The following is a 21154-nucleotide window of genomic DNA, read 5'->3' on the forward strand; positions in this document are numbered from 1 at the left end:
ATAAAAATGAAACAAAACAACAATAAACAAAACAAGCCAAAACTATGGAATGTCTTTGAATTTGTTTTCAACTACTGAAAACTATGTCCTTTTTGCTGCCATCCTTGACTACATGAATACAATCATACTAAAAAAAAAAAGAAGAAATGTATACATCTTAACATGTAAAAAAAAAAAAGAAGAAATGTATACATCTTAACATGTAAAAAAAAAAGAAGAAATGTATACATCTTAACATGTAAAAAAAAAAGAAGAAATGTATACATCTTAACATGTAAAAAAAAAAGAAAAAATGTATACATCTTATCATGTCAAATAAATGGAATAAAAAGTCTTTTTTTTCCATATCAAGAATAATTTAACTTATCTATATATCATTTGAAAGGTATTGCTATTCTTAAGTGACAACGATAGGGGCATTTATATTGAGCATACACAATAAAAATAAAATAAAATAATATCTGACATTCTTCAAATTAGATCAAATCTTAAGAAGCATTAGAATATACCTTCTTTCATTTTTTTTTTTCACTACTCTGCTACGTCTTACTGTCTAAACAACATACAAAGTGAAAAAAAAAATGGACACATTTAAGTATTGAAATGGTAGTTAAAAGCTTTATCCAAAATAATGGACTGATAGTGGATTTAAGTTTTCATTAAAAGTAAACAGTTGTATGATTGTTTTAATATAGGTGCAGCTGTAGTGAATAAGTGACAGTATCATAGGCATGTATTTAAGCAATAAGTAAAAATATTTGACAATCTGTAATTAAAATAAAATATGTAATTTGTCTTAGATCATTTTTTTGATAAGCTGTTAGCCAAATAGAGTTTTTTTTTTCTGTTCTAATCAAGAGTACAAGACACATTCTAACAAACATTATAGCCACCAACACACAAGCCTTTCCTCATATAATGGCTACAGATAATTACCACTTCTTTCAGATTTGCAAAATTCAACCATGTTTGATCCAACTCTTTCTCTCCTAATCAACAAAGCCGGTTGATTTGACCATAAATTTTTGTTTTTTTTAGCTGAATTGATGATATTATCGTTGTGGTTTAAAAAGTGAGTTGTTTTGTTTTCTTTCCTCCCAAAATGTTTTTAATTGCTTCTAATTTGTAAACTTTTCAATGTTTTTATTAGAAGTGATGTTTTTAAAGTGTGGGGGCTAAAAAAAAGGGTCTATTTTTTAATTTTGAACATGATACAAAGACATGATAATGAGTTCAATACAATTAATTTAAATGTTTTATATATGTTATACATTAAGTTTTGTGAAAACATAAATAACTATGATGAATAACTAAGATAAAAGATACTTTTACTTCAATTTGTATAAAACAATATAGCCTAGATCCAGTCCGGATCTAAAGAGACTTGTACACAGTTGGTAAGATTTTTTTTTTATTCCATTATCCAAAAAAAAAAAAAAATTCATTTCAGTTTTATAAGCATCAATTTATTTTAAGTAAAGAGAGTGTGCATTCCCCTTTAATTGCATACCAAATATGAAGAGTTTATGATAACAAAAAAGTGATTAAAGTTTTATCATAACAGGGTAGTGAAATAGAAATGAGCAAAATGGAAAATTCCATCAGAACGTGGAAAAATAATTACAGAGAGAAAGAGTTAATAGATCCTCTTAAAAAAATGACCTTATCTGGAGACTATTTGAGTGCCTAATGGGATGTGTGGATGACAGGCATCAACTGCTTGGCTAACTATCAAGGGGCTCAAGTTTGAATCGTGGATGACGCTGAGCTGTTTGTTAAACTCCTAAAGGCAGCATGGAAACCTTCTCCAATATACCCCATCCCTCTCACAGGTCTTCAAAAGTGAGTGCACTGAGCATATTTATAGCATATTAGTTGTGCTACACCATAGTAATTTAATAATAATAATTTACTAATATCACAGATACAAGGCATAGTGCAAGTAGCTACACTATACAATTTAACAGTCTACCCTCTTCAATGTTTTAATTGAGAAAAAGGAAAGATTCTTTTTATTATATTTTTAAGTGACACCAATCACTATCTATTGGTCCTTGAGCCTATCATTACTTTATAAAGAACTGTAGTACTTAATGAACTGAGACTATAGTGCATCAAGTCTAATTGTGTGGAGCAGCAGAGGTCTCAAATGCCCAGGTTATCCAGAAATATTTCTGCCTTGATCCTGTCGTTCTCGTCCTCATTGACCTCAACTTCCTCCATCCCCAGCACTTTCCACCAAGGCTGTTGCAGCCTTCTCAGAGTCTCATTGTGCTGTTGCTTGGCAACAGTGGCAACAGGAAGTGACCTGCTGGAGTACATGTCAATGTCCTTCTGGGTAACATCTTGCAACCTGGGAGCCACTAAATATACAAATATGAAAAATAATGGTACTTCAAATTAACAATGAATGCCATGTAGCACAAAGATTTTTAAGAGTTCATATAATTTTAACAAACATAAAATCTACTAAATAGACTAGATGTGGGAAAAAATATACTACTTTAGTGAAAGTGATATGTTAACTAGTGAAATGGCTGGCTTAATTTTGAATACAAAATAGTAAAACATAAATAGGTGTAAAATAAAGTAATATTTGTTAGCCATGGTAGAAAGCTTTTAGCAGTCAGCCCTGAGGAACAGATCTGCAATGCTGCTGATCCCAAAGTAACATGATTAAATAAAACAGTTTAATAATTTGACTAGTTGAAGAAAACAAAATCTAAACCCCCAATGTCCCCTTTATTTAATTATTTCACTTATGGCTAACTGAAAAACTAAATGTCTGCACCACTTTGAGATCCATTCACAGTAATAGATTATTATACTGCACTTGCTTTTCTAAATGTACATTTTTTATGAATCTAATGTTCACTAAAATGAAGTTGAAGCCCGCCAGTCACTTTATGACCTATTTGACTTCAGCCCCTATGTGACTTACAAGACTTCAGTCACTTTGTGACTTACTTGACTTTAATCATTTTATAATTCACTTTAATAATAATCACTAAAAATATCTTTAAAAAATTACATTGAATAAGTTCCATATCTGTATCCAGTCTTGCCATCATATTTTCACACTGATATTCTAGCTTCCTATATGGACGGATGTTCTGATAATGTCTGACTAACAATTCCTGAGCTCTTTTGTGAATGGCTTCTAATTCTTCTTGTGTCTGAATTTTGGTCTGCCAGGCAAAAAGAAAGAATGATCAGTTCAGTGTGGAGAAAAAGAAAAAAAAAATGGGGAAAAACAACCCATTTCTGAACATTAAGTATAAAAAAATCTGAAGGTTTTTATTGCACTACAGCTATCAAAAAATATTTATTTTAGAACAGCATCTGGGATTATTAGTGAGATATTTAGAACAATTGACTAGCTGGTATTGAATTTTAATCCATAAGTTAACTCAATTAAATACAAATCAAAGTCCAGATTTTTTATACCAGTGGTAAGTGGGATGGTGGTTAACATGTCTAGGTATTATCCTAAGTTAAATCTGATGACCAAATACTCAATTGTAATCCAGGGATTCTAGTATTGGCGAAGAACCAACAGAACTCCTTTTTTAAAAAAAAAAAGAATAACCTTCCACAAAGCAACAAACACTGTATTTCATGTAATAGTACAATATAGTTGATTTAATAATAAATTCACAGTAGTACACTTAACATAAAGCTTGAACTGCTTACAACTGATTAGATCACTAAATCAACTAGTCTCCTCAGCTCCCAGAATCCATTGTATAAAAAAAGTAATCTTGTTAATATTTCTCTGGCAACCTTGACATGTACACCATGTGACACAAGGGATGTCACTCAAAAAGTAAGTGAATTATTCCTGTCAGACCTTATGATCTATAGGGCTGATGATGTAAAGGTCATCTGTTTCTACGTCCAACGGTTAATGAAGGGTCATGTGGCCAGCACAACAGTTGACTACCTTTACTTTCGCAAACTAATGTCAGGTAGCTATTACAGTTGCGGTGGACTCAGAGGCATACTAAAAATCCCAAAGTTTAAAATCCGACTCCTCACCAAGATTTAATCCTGGGATCCCTCAGTTTGGTAGCCAAGTGCTTTAACACTCAGCCACTGTCAATCATTTATACGTTAATATTTATATTTATTGTTTTGTGAAGTGATTGGTTATCTGTGAATAATGTGATGGTTATATAGAATTTTATATTATGTAAGGAGTCCTTTTTATAAACTAAAAGTACTATGAATATGAAAATAATGATGCACTCTAATTTATGGCATGAAGCTATATAGAGCTAATCAGAAACTTAAACCTACAGGGTTCTGTTCATTCCACTCATTGATCTGTTTCGTCAGTTCTGTTCTTCTTATGTCTGTTAGACCTTGAGGTTTCAGATATGTAGGGAAAGCCTGGTCAGAGATGGATGCTTTCTCCAACCATTTGCGATACTGAAATAGAGAGCAATTGAAATATTTTCCTCTTTAAAAGCAACAAATATATAAGCTAGCATAAATTAGTTAACTTTCAACATTTTAAAAATATCTTTTAAAAAATTTTCCTTCATATTTTTTAAAATAATTAAGGCTTGTCTTTGAATCCGAAGATTAATGAGGAAAGCAGTATTTCCTGTGGCTACGCAGCCCCAGCTGTGACCTACATATTTTGCCACATCCAGGTGTTACGTCTTCATATTTGATGAGACTCTGTAGACATGAAAACGACAAATCACAGTTTTATAAATACTTTAATCTTTATTAACACTGAAAACACTTTCTTGTTCATATTCCTCCATTTTGTTTTTTTTCCCCCTTTCAACACGCAATCGCACCATTTCACATTTACACTAAGATGTGCACGTAACACCAGGGCAAGCATAACTTTTGTCCATGGTGGTCAATTAAGATTTTCTTTCACCATCTACATCTCAAACGTGTATGCCTTGGCCTTTGTAATTGACATCCAGCTGTTCTAAAATTGCATACAACCAGGTGCTCTCTTTTATGTCCGCTAAGGCAAGTTGGTTGGTCTTTAAAGCGTTTCTGTGGGGCACCTCTGTTACATCGACCACCTTTTAGCTCACCAAAAAAGACTGCTTTTAAACAATATTTTTAAAATTAATATAGACAATTCTTACACAAAGAAATAGTTCTCTTAGAGAAATTTAACAAACAAATTATATATTAAAATAAAATAACTTAAGACTTACTGCTCGCTGGATTATGATAGCAGCATGGACTTGCCTCGCTACCATCTGTCTCTGTGTCAACTTTGACCTTTCTCTGTGACCTCTCCACAATGTCTGTATGCGTGTAGCTGCTACAGATTTCTCCTTTTGTAAATATTTTTCAACTTGAGCTAGTGAAGCAAAGAAAAAAAAGATGTTTACCAGAAGGGAGTACCGAACAATGAGAACTAATTTTCTCAGTTTAAAAAATTAAAATAGTTAAATACTTAGCGATCTATAAGGTAGATGACGTAAAGCTCATATGGTTCTATTGCCGTCGGCTAATGAGGGTGTCATGTGGCCAGCACAAAGACCAACCACTTTTCTTCTCCCAACTAATGTAGGTATCCATATGAATTAGGTGGGCTCAGTGGCACCCTTAAAATCATGAAATTAAAAAACACCAGTTTTCACCAAGATTTAAACCTGCGATCCCTCAGTTCAGAAGCCAAGTGCATTACTACTCAGCCACTGCATCTCCATTATTTTTAAGTCTAGAAAAAATTATGACTCACAAACTTACAACTATTTTGTGCATCATAGAATGGTACCGGTAGCTAATGTTTATTTATAGCTATAATATAGGTTTTTGATTAATTTGATATGTAAAATATCTTTCTTGTTAAAAGCTTGTGAGAAATTCATTGAACATAAAATATTTTTAATCCGATGATTAATAAAGGCAATGTCTTCGACTACAAAGATGAATGCAGGGCTATGCAAACCCAGTTGCGACCTGCATATTTTGTCCCATCTGTTGCAGACAAAGTCCTTGTCTTCAGAAGGTCTATTTAAGTTTTCTTTTCATCTTTTCCAAGGGTATTTCTTTGGACCTCAAATTCATTCTCTTTCACAGGCCAACTGCTACCATCTACTTTCATCTATGCTAGTAAGGGCAAAATGGTGCGTGAGATGATTTTTATAGTGCTTCAGGGGGCTCCTTTGTTATGCTGTTGGTCCTGTGATCAAACCCCATGCAGGAAAAGTGTCTGACCCAGTGGAGCTATTGCATGGTTAGCAGATGCTCATTAAGAAGCCTATAAACAGCTACTTTGTTTTTATCTGATATTTATCTGACATGACTAACAAGACTTTACCCAGAATTATAACCTTTTTTGTTTTTGGTTCCATGGCTCTAAAGGTATTTCGAATTTGCTTTAAATTTGCTTAACTTTCATACCAGCATTCTGTGAGTTTTTGTTACGTTTAAATTTGTTAAAAGACATTTCAAAACAATTAGTCTTTTACAAGCAGGCAGGATCTCCAAAGCTTTCAATCTTTTTTCATCTAAGGTTCTAAGTAGCTGTTGCCGTCTCATCTTCATCTGATGATACAGCTCTGACTGGTATTGTGTTTGAAGCTTCACTTGTTCCTCTTTGGCTTTCTTCAATCTAAAGATTAAAATAAAATGTTTTATATTTTTAACATATTCTAATATATTCTTCCATCACAACAATATAAACATTAAATTCATATTTTCACAAAACACTTTATACATCCCAGTGTGGATAGATGTTACTTGAAATACATGTTTATATATATGTATATACGATGAATAATAAAAACAGGTGAGAAATATTTACCTGTAAGATTTCTGAAACTTGGCAAAAGCATGATCAGCCCTACGCAACTTTTTCCTAGCAGAGTAACCTCTCCAGATTGCCTGAATATATTTAGCACATTCTTGTTGGCGCTGTGAATGAGAAGTAGAATTTTTTTAGGGTGGTATAGTTTGTATAATTATGGAGAAACTTAGTTTAGTCCAACAAAATCATTATCAATTTAACAAAAGACTGCCTGTAGAGAAACATGCACTGGCTTTTTTTTGGAATCTAGCATGGCTCTAGTGGTTCAGTAAGGTTTGTCTCAAGGAGCCTCTGACACCAGTCCAACTCTTAGCTTAAACCAATAAGCTACCCATCTAGGAGAAGGTGAACTCTGAATTCAAACCTCTAATGCCTTGCAGCTATACCCAAATATGGGAAAGTCTTCGGGATTAAACCTAGAGTAATAAATCATGGACCAGCAACCCATAGACAGCTTGCAGCATATAATGCTACACCCTGGCAGAACCTGACATATCAATTGTGCTAATGCCCAGGCATTCATCTCATTTCTATGAGTTAATGAGATGATCCACAGTCGCTTCGTAACTGAAGCCTTAGAAAAAGGCAATAAGAGCTCCAGTGGATGTAATGCTAACAACAACAAAAAAATGTAAAAGAAGATTATATTTGTCAGTTTATGACATATACATTTGCATAATAGTTAATGGAATAAAAAAACAAATACAAAGTAAACAGTAGGACTACATTTTTTGTCATTATCAAAATGAAATTTAGTCATATTTTTTTTTTACCCATGATATCTCTTTTCAGCAATTGAAAAGAAACATTATATTCCATTGATCAAAAAATCAGAAGCCAAAAAAGAACAAACACATCAAGTGGGAATGATGGTATATATATCTGAAGGAAAAAAAAAATGAGTTCTACAGCAATGAGTTCCGACTGGATGAATGTGATACTAACCTGATTTTTAGCTTTAACAACAGAGCCAGACTCAAGTAATAATATGATGTGACGCAGATCTCTGTCAAAACCTTTGGCATCCCATCTCCTCAACAATGGTCTTAGGCCTCTATTATCAACAGATACAACGTTTGTAAAATACAGTTATTAACATTTAAAAATAAGGTTATTAAAATAAAATAAAATAATTTCACTTATAATGTTATGTATATCTAGTGCCGTGTTGATTGTTTTACTTACATATATCTAGTGCCAATGTTGATTGTTTCACTAACATATATCTAGAGCTATGTTGATTGTTTTACTTGCATTTATCTAGTGCCAAGTTGATTGTGTCATTTACATATATCTAGTACCATGCTGATTGTTTTACTTACATATATCTAGTGCCAATGTTGATTGTTTCACTTATATATCTAGAGTTATGTTGATTGCTTTACTTACATTTATCTAGTGCCAAGTTGATTGTTTTACTTACATATATCTAGTGCCAAGAGACTGAACTATCTTGTTACTACTTTCACAGAACTTGACCAAACATCTACAAGCTGTTCTGGAAGAGAAAAAAAACATACATTATGAGTAATGAGTAAGATTTGAACAGCATCTTCTCATTTTAATGCCATCTCTATTCTTGAATCTAGAAATCTCTATTCTTGAATCTAGAAATCTCTATTCTTGAATCTAGAAATCTCTATTCTTGAATCTAGAAATCTCTATTCTTGAATCTAGAAATCTCTATTCTTGAATCTAGAAATCTCTATTCTTGAATCTAGAAATCTCTATTCTTGAATCTAGAAATCTCTATTTTTGAATCTAGAAATCTCTATTCTTGAATCTAGAAATCTCTATTTTTGAATCTAGAAATCTCTATTCTTGAATCTAGAAATCTCTATTCTTGAATCTAGAAATCTCTATTCTTGAATCTAGAAATCTCTATTTTTGAATCTAGAAATCTCTATTCTTGAATCTAGAAATCTCTATTCTTGAATCTAGAAATCTCTATTCTTGAATCTAGAAATCTCTATTTTTGAATCTAGAAATGACATGTTCCTATCAAAGAGTTTACTTATAAACACAAAATGGTGGATGAAAAAGGCAATGGTGCTCACACTCAAGGTTAGGGTAGAATGTGTGTGTGTGTGTAGGAGAAATGTGAGAAAGCCTTTTGGAGATACTTCATTCTGACATTTAGGAAGGAAAAAAACCCCAACAAAAACAAAGGCTTATAGTCCTTTCCAGTGCAAAACAGAATGAAAATAGCACCACAAAGCAGAGTAAAAAAAAAATGTAGACTTGTCAAGAGTGCAGATAAAACTTCTGTGCATTGTTTGGCCTGAAACAATCACAATGAAAGATGTAGCCCTGATTGTGAACAATGAACAAAGTATTGTTGACGTGGTGTGGGCTTCAACGCTATATATTTTTATTTTAGTACTGTGAAATTAAAAAAAAAAAGGAAAGCTCCCCTTTCCGACCTAACGATCCATAGGGCAGATATTGTTAAGGTCATCTGTTTCTTTGGCCAACAGTTTAATGAGCAGGGTGTCATCTGGCAAGCACAATGGCCAACCCAGTTTACTTTCCCCAACTAAAGTCAGGTACCCATTAGAGTTGGGTTAACTCTGGGGCGCCCTAAAAATCCCGAAATTCAAAATCCCAGTCTTCACTGCCTTTCGAACCCAGGACCCTAGGTTTGGAAGACAAGCGCTTAACCACAAAGCCATCATGTCCCCTAGTATTATGAAACAACTGATTATTTGAGGTGAATGTTTACGTAACTGTCAGAAAATGGAGTTTCAAATTAAGAAATGCCTTGGAAGAGGGTAGGGCGATTTTATTTTTTTTTAACTTTTTCACAATTTCTTGTAGTGTCCTTACAAGGACATAATGGTCATAAATATAAAGTGTAGCATTTTTTATTGCACGATGGAAGCTACTTAAATTTTAAGTTATGCCTCAGATAAATTAAAGCCTCTAACTGCTATTCTGCCTATAGCAATGTGTGGACAAACTGGGAAAGAAGGGTTTAGAAAACCAAGTAATCAGAAATACAAAGTGGCAGAAGTTCAAGGTTCTGGCAAAACAATATACTTAAGGCATCTAACTGCTATTGGGCATTTAGCAATGTGGACAAACTCTGAAAGAAGGGCCACAAACAATGTTTGAAAGGACTTTGAAAACTGAGTAATAAGAAAATACAGAGTAAGTGGCAGAAGTTCAAGGTTGGGGTAAAAACAAAGATGGTTTTGAAAGCTTTTTAAGAATTACAAGGAATTTTAAAAAAAAGGTTACACAGTGGTGACTAAGTGGTCAATCGCTAGGGCTTCCAAACCTGGGGTACTAGGCTTGAATCTTGATGAAGACTGGGATTTTGAATTTCTGGATTTTTAGTCCACCCAACTCTAATGAGAAAGTAAAGGCAGTTGGTTGTTGTGCTGGCCACAGGACACCCTGCTCATTAAACTGTTGGCCAAAGAAATAGATGACCTTAATATCATCTGCCCTATAGTTCGCAAGGTCTGAAAGGGAAACTTTACAACTGTTACTTACTGAGCAAGAGATTTATCAGTGTTGACTGTCAGTTTATAAATAAGTTCATCAAGCAATGTGAAGACTGTAGACTCCTCTAGGGTGTGCAATGCATGCCTAGAAAAAACATCATATTTGGTTGATAAACTATTTGAAACAACAAAATATAACACATATGGTTGAAAATCTATTAAAACAAAAATATAACAAAATTGAACCATAAAATTTATCAATGACATAAAACATAGTTGACAAACTTTCTATAAATTAATAATTAGTGAATGTTGAGCTAAAGTAATAAAGTTTTTTTAAAATTTTGAATTTGTTCAATCATTATGTTTTTGCTTTAACAGTTCTCACTTTTAGCCAATACAAACAAACAAATTAAGAATAAATTTTTTATCATTTACTTATTGAATGCATGTTAATTTTCTGTCCCCACTCAAACAACAATGATTAGTCTAAAGATCAACAAATTGAATAAGAAGATTTCTTACGGGTCCAATCTAAGAAGTTTTTCCATGGTTTCCATAGTAAAATTAGCCACTTGAGGACTGTCAGATACCAGCAAGAGCAACAACCATTGAGATGTTAGCACTGGTAAAAAGTTTAATTTAATGTTTTTTTTTTTAACAATAAATTGAACGTACAATACTACACTGAATAGCGACAATAAAAGAATGTCAATGGCTATGATATGTATGCAGTCAACAAGTAAGTCAATCACCCTCTCCACCCCCCTCCTTTAAAAAGACTGTAATAAAGATATGCTGCCAAACTTGAGTGTGGTAGTTTAGCCTCTAAGCAGAATTGTAATTCCATTTTGTATGCACTCGTTGTAAAACAGATCAGCACTTTAAGGGTTAAATAAAAAAATTGTTGAACTATTTCATTATACTGGAAATCAACATAAACATTTTTTAGAGTCTTTTATTTTTTTTTTTACTAATTCTTTTTTTTTAAAAACAAAACTTGTTCAATTCAAAGAAAAAAACTGATAGAAAAAGGCATACAAGCAAAAACAAGTTCAATAAGAACTTCTATACCTTCACCAATCAAGTTGATGTGCCCTGAACACAGCCGAAGCAATGCATCAAAGACTTGCTTTAAGTTGACTGATAGGTTTGATTGCTCCAGTCTCTGTTGACATATAAAAAGGAAACATTTAAACTGATATTTTAGCTGCAAGCTACAGAGCATTAGTTTTGTTTCACTTATCATCATTTGAACAGACTATACTGTCTTCTTTTTCTATTTTTGAGAGCCTTACAGTTTCATTACTTTGTCTGGCATATATCAAGCTCCTTTTTTTATGAAAAGAGGAGGAAAAAAAATTGACTAGCATATTTGTTTTTTTAATGTCACCCTTTGAATGGACCACATTCACCAATCGTAAACAAACAACATTTAGTCACGTCATCTTATTGATAAAACAACGAAATAAACTGTCATGTGACAACCATCATGAATTAAACATGAGATCGTAAATTATATAGAAGAGATAGAGCAGCATGTGGCTAAATATTGTTTGTTTACGATTGGTGAATGAGGTCCATTACAAACATCTATATTTGTTTTATCTTTTTCTTAATTTGAATAATGTCATATCAATAATTGTAGAAATTTAACAATAAGACCACAGTATGAGATTTTCTTTCAACGGCTATAGACTTTTGATTCAAGGCAAAGTGCTGGTAGTAAAAGAAAAGTAATATTAAATACACAAAATTCTGAGTGCCAGAATCTACACTTTATTGACAAGTTCAGCACAAATAAAAGTAAACAAACCTGAGTTGGTGATTTTTCTGTAAGTATATTTGATATGTGCCGAGCAAGCAGCAAAATACTTTCAACACTCTTAGGCAGATGGTCGGTTTCCAATTGTCGCTTGTCATTTTTGTCTAGAACTAATCCTACTATTATATGACTATAAGGAGATATAAAAATAAAAAAACTTTATAAGTATTAGAAGTCAGCTTTATCAAGTAAATCTCTAAATCTGTTTCTAATAATTATAGCTTATATATAGCGCTACTTTCATGCAAATAGCATGCTCAGAGCGCTATGGTCCAATCTCATTGGTGGACCAGTGGGAAGAGGGGGTATCTGGGAGAAGGTTTTCCGTGCTGCCTTTAGGCTTTCAGTAAACACAACTCTGCTTTTTCCAGATGAAGAAAGATTAACTATAATTTCTTTCTTTTAAACTCCAAAGAATTTAGGTCACTAACTAAAACAAAATGTTAAATAATAAACGTGATAATATATTAAACAGCTAAGCATTTTTTTGGAAATGATTGGATGATGCAGATAGAACAGTTGGCATGGAAATTAGTGCTGAAAAAAGAAAATACTAGTTTGTGGTGGAGATAATATGAGATGTTGCATGGCCAAACATTAGCAGAACTGTCTCATTGAAATGCCTAGAGCCAAGCTTAGGACAGCTGCTGACTGGGAAAAGTGGAGAGATTTGGTTATGCGAACACTCACAGCTCACCAATGACAAAAGTCGTAACAGATGAGTCATAACAATCCTTTTCTTAATCTTCTATAAATGTTATAGGAAGTTTTCACTATTATTGAGTCTCAAATTTTTTTTTAGTGTTTATTTAGCATAGTTATAAAAAAAGATGATATATAAAAATTAACTACAATATATATAAATTAACTACAAGAATGTAAGCCCTTTTATGGGCAATCCATTAAATAATGCCTCACACTTATTTGCTTATCACTTAAAAAAAAAGCATTTTTTAAAATTATTTTTTCAATAAATTAAGCATTTTTGTGCAATATAACCACAAATGTAACACTGCTACTGATTTAAATAAATATGTTAAGTAAAAAGTTTAAACCTTAAAAGTGTTGCCAACTCTGATGCAGTCTCCCATTCACCCTCGATGACAGCAAAGTCTTGCTTCAGAATTAAAATCATCACCTTGAGAAGGTTGTATTGCCATATTTCCTGTCTGCGTTTAATGCCAACCTGTGTGTTGGCAGGATACTCTTTAATAATGGCTGCCAGATATTAGAAAAAAAAGTAAGATAAATATTTTTAAAGTCAACTTTTTAAGTTGCATTTATATTGTAATATGCCATCTAACAGATAAATTGACATCTGCTATTGTATGTTTACTTATAACAACAAGTACAAGATGCAAGCTTATAAATAAACACTGTTAATACCTAACAAACACAGAAACAACAGCACTGCATATTTGAGAATTAATTTGTTAAATTTACAACTGTGGCATTTAACTTACCACACAGACCTATTGGTACATGCTGTTAGCTATTTAGTGATATACCAGTAAGTGAAATTTAAATAGTATAAAATTTCTTTACCAATAATTAAAACCTATAATGCATATGAAGTAGCTCAATTGTAACAAAGTTTTATGTGACCAACTTGAATGACAAAGCTATCATTAGAGATCTAGGGACTTGGTCAGATCCCCATATTAAAGTAAAAGTACAGTACCCTTTTTGGATCTTGCAATCTATTAGGCAAATAATTAAAAGGTCATCTGTTTCTATGGTAGATGGTTAACAAGGGTGTCATTTTGCCAGCACAATGACCAACTGCCTTTACTGTACCCAACTTAAGTCAGATATCTATTTAAGTTAGGTGGACTCATGAACATCCGAAAATCTTAACATTTAAAATCCCAGTCTTCCCAGACATTTGAACCCGGGACATCTCAATTTACAATTTTTCTTTACCACTCAGCCACCAAGCTTTCATCCCTTTTTCAAGATAAGTAACTTCAGATTTTGAACCTAAAATCATTGTCTTGACAGTCAAACACTCTATTACTACGTAACCTATGTTGTTTTAACAGGTTACCTAATTTAATCATAAAACTATTTTTGGTTTAAATCTGTATTTTGGGGATGGAGAAGAGGATTTCCTTCATGAGTGACTCCCCAGTATGCACTCCTACTTACGTCTTAATGCAAGCAGAAGACTAGGCACTTTTCTGTCTTTACTTTCAGAAATCTGCTTCACAAGGGATATTATTCTTTGATCTGCAGCTCTTGGGGATGACAGCGTTGAAAGTTTACTGTCAGTCATTGTGATTGTCTTTTAATAATTCATTTCACTGATTTAAAAAACAACAACATTTTTTTAAAAACAATAACAACAAAAGGAATTCAAATTGTTACATTAATTATTATACAACAGATAACTGAAAATATCATTAGCTTTGATCTATAGTCATAAAAACCTTAGAGACATAAAAACTGAAAAAGCCTCTATATTTTAAAAAAAGTATAAATAGATTTTAGAAGAACTGAAAATTTGAATTTAGTATTAACCTAGACAAATAAGTCATTTAGCCTCAGAATGCTAACTTTATTCTATCTATCTACTGTTATTCAGGTAACCTCTCAATCAAGATTACTTTTGAGTCAAGTTGAGCTTAGGGTTACTAGGTATCACCTAATGCCATCCCTGCAAAATAGCAGCATATGCTACGCCGCCAGTCGACTAGTCTTATATGATACAGATGTTACTTCAAAACAGAAGATCATTACATCCTATGCGGCATGCATTCAGTCATGCATATTAACCAATGACTTAAATTCTGCCAAGTCACTGGTTTTCCTGGCTAGCTCAGACAACCCATTCTGGACATTATGTTTGTCTAAGTGGTTTATGATGTTGCTACATATTATGTGTTCTAGGATTTTACATGTGATGCTGGTAAGTGATACTGGTCTGTAGTTTCCTGGGTCAGATTTTTCTCCTTTTTTAAATAGAATAGAGTAATCTAGCTGGAATACCATCAGGTCCAGACACTTTATTAGGTTTGGTGTTGGCTAATAGTTATCTAACAATCTCTAATGTCTTCTTATCTTATATAATACAGACGTTACTTCAAAAAAGAAGATGATTACGTCCTATGCGTCATGCATATTAACCAATGACTTAGAGTAAATCACCGATTGCGATGCTGTAAGCATTGCGCACAAGTCACCGTAATATTATCCATAACTAATTAATTTTTGTATTTATTGCGAGACTATTTAGTCCTAACTGCGCAGGCTCCAAAAATCTACACTTCCCTCACGCTAGTTTTCCTTTTTGTGTGTGATTTCCTGATTCTTTTTTTGGTCAAGTTGAACAGGTAAGCAATTTTATTTATTTTTAGATTTCCGGAAGAAGGTGACTATGCCAGGTGTTAGTCCAATGTTAAAGTCAGATAAAGCTTCAACCAAATGAGAATTGTATATTTGGCTTTTAAATTGATAGGGAAACGTGTGTAAATCTTCAATTACGATATGCATGAAATTCAAAAAGAATAAATGGTTTTGTTCGCAAAGATTTCTTAATTACATATAGTAAGCATTGCGAACAAGAGTACAATAGGCTGTATAATAGACTCAAGTGTCCCATTAATTAAAGATAATTTTGACATCTGCATTTCTTTGATATGATTTTAGAGCTGCTAATCAATTGTGATATATTGCTTAAACAAGAATAAGAAATAGGTCTATATACGCATCTAAATGTGCGCATTTTTTTTTTTTACATTTTAGATTCGCAAGTGTTTCAGAAAGATTATAGACGTCTAGTACAGCTTATTATAAAGTCACACTAGCTCTGTCTACTAAATTTTATCCAAGATATTGTTTAGAAAGGCCTCAAAAAGTCTAAGAAAATAGCATGAACCAGAAGTCATCAATGCTGCTTTAGAGGAAATCAAAGCAAAGAGGATGACAATAAGGCAAGCATCTTCTACATTTGGAGTTCCTACCACAACGCTGTACGACAAACTTTCTGGGAGAAGGCCAATAGTCTCCTCAAAAAATTTATTGACCAAAGTTGAGGAAGAAAAACTTGCCAAGTGGTTGGTAACTATGGCAGAAAATGGATTTGGAAAAACGAATGATGAAGTCTGTGAAACTGCAAGAGCAATGATAACTTCTAGGCAACCTGGTTTATCCGAAGATGTTCCTCGACCAACTAGGCAGTGGTTATACTTGTTTTTTAAGAGGCATCCGGAACTGACTACAAGATCACCAATGTCTCTTGGGAAGGAACGGGTCATCATTTCCTCGCATAATATTGAAGTTTGGTTTAGAAATTTGAAGGAAAGTATAGATAAAATCGATCCCACCATATTCAGTGACCCAAAAAGAATTTACAATGCTGACGAGTCTGGGTTCGCATTTGATGCAAAAGCCAGGAAGGTGGTTGCATGTAAAGGCGCTAAACATGTATATAATGTCACTGCCAACACTAAAACACAAGTCACTGTACTTGCATGTACTAATGCAGCAGGGCAGTACACTCCCCCCCCTTCTAATCTACCCCTACAAACGAATCCCTAGAACCAACCTACTACAGGACTTCCCTGAGGCTATCTTACAAGTCTCCAGCAATGGCTGGATCACAGCGGCAATTTTTTTCACCTGGATGAAAGAAATTTTTATTCCTTTCACAAAAGATTTACCCAAACCCATTCTTTTACTATTTGATGGTCACACTAGCCACACGTCCCTACTAGAAACAAGCATCTTATGTTCAGAAAACCAAATAATTCTCTACTGCCTACTGCTTCATGCAAGTCACGTAATCCAACCTTTGGATCAGGCTTTTTTCAGAGCCATGAAATCAGCCTGGGCAGATGCCATAAAAGAACACAGGGACATCAGTGGAGAAGGAATCAACTTAGAATCATTTGCTGGTGTCCTGAAGCCAGTCTGGAAAAAAGTAGCCACACAAGAGATAGCTGCCAGCAGCTTCAGGGCCGCGGGAATTTATCCACTGAATGCAGAAAAGATTATCAATTCAAGTAAACTTTTCCCAAGCAGGGTGTATCGGCCATCTCCAGCAGCTGAAACAACTCAGTCCACATATGTTGCATCACAAAAAAGCCCTATTATACACCAAGAAATAAAAATTCCTCCCCTTAAAGAAATCACCACTTCAAACTTAGCTTCTGTAGGTATTGATCAGCCCGAGTCACCTATCCCACTCAAATCATCCATATCAGTAATTCTACCCGAGACATCCTTGTCCACATTACCATTGGGATCAACCACACCAGTGACTCTAAGCCAGTCATCCACATCCACAACACCACTCGAAATATGCACATCAGTAGCTCGACCGGTATCATACACAGGAACACTCGATTTTTCTACATCAATAGGTCTACCTGAGTCATCAACATCCACACCACCACCCCAGTCAAATTCATCATGCTTAATCGAAACTTCTTCATCAGGCTCATCATCCCAAGTTGCATCAGAAATTTCACCCCTTTTTAATTTAAATGTCCAACAGAACATGTGTATTTCATTTATGATGAAACCACCAAAAATTACCTTACAATGTTTTATCTCAAGGATCACCAATCCCCAAAATCAGATATCACTGGATGATGACATCAAATTCAAAAAATTTCATGATCTAACCCTCTCCCTGATACAAGCTTTTCAATTAGGTCAGATAGAACGGCAACAATCAAGAGCGTTTATCACCCAGGATGACATATTGAAAATCCCTTCATTTAAGGGGAAAGGAAAGGGAAAGAAATCAAATCCAAGGATAACGCCAACAATTCCGAGCATGTTGAGTGGAGAGGAGTTTCAGAACATACTTAAAAGAAAAATCGATGAAAAAGATCAAGAAGAAAAGGATAAACTAGTAAAGCAAATGAAAAACGAAGAAAAGAAGAGAAAGGCGGAAGAAGTGAAAGAACAGAGAAGGATTCTAAAAGAGCAGCAGCAAGCAGAAAAAAAGAAAAGGCAAGATGATCTAGCTCTGAAAAAAATGCTTGCACAACAAATGAAAAAGTTGCAGTCCAAGAAATCACAAGATAGCGACAATGAAGAGGAAGTCTGGGGGGCGGCGATGGAAGCAGAATTAGAAGCTGCCGATGAGGAAGAAGAACGGGCTAACTGTACCTTCAACATTGAAGAAAAAAACGATAGCTGCCCAGGGTTTAACAAGAAAGAAGGGGATTCTTTATAGGTCCAATGCAGTATTTGTGAGAGCTGGTGGCACAGGAGCTGCGTGCATACCTTGATAGGCTTAGAGGATGAAGAAATTGGAAAAGTAGATTTTGTCTGCAACTCCTGCTGCCCCGCTCTCTATACAGTTGCACTGAACTTTTAGAGATTCTAAATATTGATGTATATATCAAAAGAAATGGAATCATCTGTTATATTTAAAATTTTGTATAAATGCAGACCTGCCTACCAAAAAAAGTCCAAATGCGTAACGCTGATGGTCAAATGCGTATTTTGGCACCAGAATGCGTAACACTTACGCGATCCACTATTTTGTTATATATATATATATATATATATATAATATTAGATCTAGATGTCATGATTAGATCTACAATCTAAATCTAGATCAATACGACAATAGAGATGATATCTAGACTAGATCTGGATCTATGTCTATATAATAAATATAATCTACGCTAGTCGCTAAATCTGGGCTCAAGAGTGTTACCGATGCCGTGGATCCGCTACAAACGTAGGTCTACTCTCCAAACTTTCTTAGGCCTACCTTCATCCTTGATCTATTCTATACTAAGAATCTAGTCTAGATCGAGACTAGATGGTAGTAGATGTTATCGATCTAGATCTAGAATCTAGTCAATCTAAAATGATCTAAATCATACTAGATCTACAACTAAATTGGATCTAGATTGTAGAGTAATTACTAATGTAGAGAATCATGACATAACGTAATGACTAGCTAGACTCTAGCTAGATCTATTTCTGTATAACAAGTTATCTAGCTTCTAGATCTAGAATCCAGATCTAGACTAGATATCTACAATGTCACTCAATGTGTTTTGAATCGATAGCACTTCGATATTTTTTTCTATACAAATAAATACGGGAATGAGGGATTCAACATAATTAATTTCTACTAATGAACTTACAAAAAAAAAAGTCACGTTGGTGTATCAGCTAACTGACGGTACCAATCTGGTACCAACCTGCCACTCCCTCACTCTCGCGTTCTTCATTTCTTGACTAAATCTAATTGCTATTAAGAACCAATCAACCTATAGATCTGGACACAATGTGTTCCCCCACCTTTTCTGTTTATCCCCCCCCCCCAACAGGATGGCTTAGCGTGACCTCCGTGACCGCTCGTAAGCTAGTCGAGAGAGGGGGTAAAGGATAAGAAATGCGTAACGCGACGGGTTAAATGCGTATTTGCGTACTGACGGTCATTTTTGGGAGATTTTGCGTAACGAATACGCATTTTGCGTAACGGTAGGCAGGTCTGATAAATGTTTTAAAAAAAAACAAAGCTGCCATAATTGTAAATATCTGTTGTAGCCTTGCTTATGCTGTTTTTTTTTTTCTTCTATAATTGTATATAAAAATTTAATTTGTAACTACCGGTACCTTGTTTTATTTTCCACATTTACACTTATTTGTAATATAATCTTTATCTGCCATAACAATTTTAAAATAATAATTGAGTTACAATCGTCTTGTTTCAGTAGTTATTTTCTGTTGAAATGTTTGGAATTTTGGGTATAAAAATGCGCTGACATATGTAGACTAATTAAAGATTGTTGTCAGAATGTTATAAATCCTTTTGATTCTTTCTTCTTGTTGTGGTCTTTAGAGTATTAATTTGTATTGTTATTTAATAATCATCTGATATCTGAAGATATAAGTAAAATACCAATTAGATCATCCATAGATGAGACAGAGAGCCTACTGGTTGGACTCAGCGCACTGGTAGTAGACGCTGAAAAACTAAAAATTAGAAGGGCTAGGGGGTGGGGCGGTGGAAATGATGATTTTATATGGACAGTTTAAATAGCTGTAGCTTGAATTGATGCTATTTAAAAAAAGATAGACAGTCTAATATAGTCTTTTTTCTTCATAGAGCCAATATTCTTCATGCTTTGTGCGCAAAATTTTCTTGGCGTACGCAATCGTTAACAGCACAATTTCTGCGTGCGCAAAGCTTTACTGACCATACCATAGGTTGTGTTAAATTCGAAGTATAAAAAGGTGTTGGCAATCAAAGCAACTAGTCTATTTTTATTGGCCAATGGCTGATGAGTTTATAAATACTTTCATTTTTTTCGTAGATCTAACCATTAGGAAGTTAAAAATTAAAAACTGAAAAAATGCGCCAACGTGTGCGCAATTGATGATTTACTCTAAATTCAGCCAAGTCACTGGTTTTCCTGGCTAGTTCAGGCAACCCATTCCATGCTCTAATAGCACTAGGGAAGAAGGAGTATTTGTACAAATTTGTCCTAATGGTACTAGAATCTAAATCTCTAGACTGTGACTATAGTGATAGTCTATACTAATAGTACTAAAAGCTTAAATGAAAAGAGAGCATATCCCAAATTTGTCAATAATGTCAATCTGGCTAGAATCTAGAGTAAATAGAGTCACTATTTATCACTATCAAATAATCAATACTAGATGGGTAAAACTTCCCATCGAAAGCCCCTAGTAATGAGACTAATGAAAAGTTAATTTTATTTTGTAAAGCTAGAACTAGTCTAGATCTACTTCCACTTCAGTACTTGTCAAAGTGAAAGTCAAGTGACAAGTCGAAACATAACCTCATATTACTCATAACATAACGGTAACCTGAACTGAACACAGGCAGATCTCATCTGTGATCTGATGACATGTCATGTATGATCTTATGATGTAAAAAAAAAACCATATTGCCCATAAAAAAACAAGATGAACATTCTAGACTCTATGATTCTTTTTAAAAATAAATTTTGAATAGACCTCACTATATTTTAAATATCTAGATGTACAGACTAGAATCTGTATTCAGTGTATTGGCATTGGCATTGTGTACATTATTTAGATTATTTATTTAAAAAATGGAACGGTAGCGATGTGGTGAATTAAAAA

At 33.8% G+C, this 21154-nt stretch overlaps 1 protein-coding gene across 2 annotated transcripts; it reads right to left on the reverse strand.

Moving 5' to 3' along the window:
- Positions 1-50: 50 nt before the first annotated feature.
- On the reverse strand, positions 51-21107 carry LOC106055071 (IQ calmodulin-binding motif-containing protein 1-like). 2 transcript variants are annotated; one of them, XM_056004177.1, is made up of 15 exons: positions 21031-21107; positions 14216-14370; positions 13123-13285; positions 12059-12197; positions 11317-11410; positions 10768-10867; positions 10292-10387; positions 8217-8291; positions 7739-7847; positions 6791-6900; positions 6456-6598; positions 5190-5338; positions 4300-4431; positions 3032-3188; positions 51-2363 (listed from the first exon to the last, which is right to left on the reverse strand). In XM_056004177.1, the coding sequence occupies exons 2-15, from the start codon at positions 14340-14342 to the stop codon at positions 2146-2148; spliced, it is 1812 nt and encodes a 603-aa protein (XP_055860152.1). In that variant the 5' UTR covers positions 14343-14370; positions 21031-21107; the 3' UTR covers positions 51-2145. The 2 variants fall into 2 exon arrangements, with proteins under 2 accessions (XP_055860152.1, XP_055860153.1); XM_056004178.1 differs by having other exon boundaries at positions 21026-21105.
- Between the last annotated feature and the right edge of the window lie 47 nt (positions 21108-21154).

The sequence above is a fragment of the Biomphalaria glabrata genome, chromosome 11 (genome assembly GCF_947242115.1).
Source record: "Biomphalaria glabrata chromosome 11, xgBioGlab47.1, whole genome shotgun sequence".
Lineage (NCBI taxonomy): Eukaryota > Metazoa > Mollusca > Gastropoda > Planorbidae > Biomphalaria > Biomphalaria glabrata.

Coding starts and splice junctions, on each gene's coding strand:
- LOC106055071 (XM_056004177.1), bottom strand. CDS start 14,342: ATGACTGACAGTAAACTTTCAACGCTGTCATCCCCAAGAGCTGCAGAT. Junction 12,198..13,122: donor GAGTTGGCAACACTTTTAAG/GTTTAAACTTTT, acceptor ATCTCCTTATAG/TCATATAATAGTAGGATTAG. Junction 5,339..6,455: donor TTTGGAGATCCTGCCTGCTT/GTAAAAGACTAA, acceptor TTGCTTCACTAG/CTCAAGTTGAAAAATATTTA.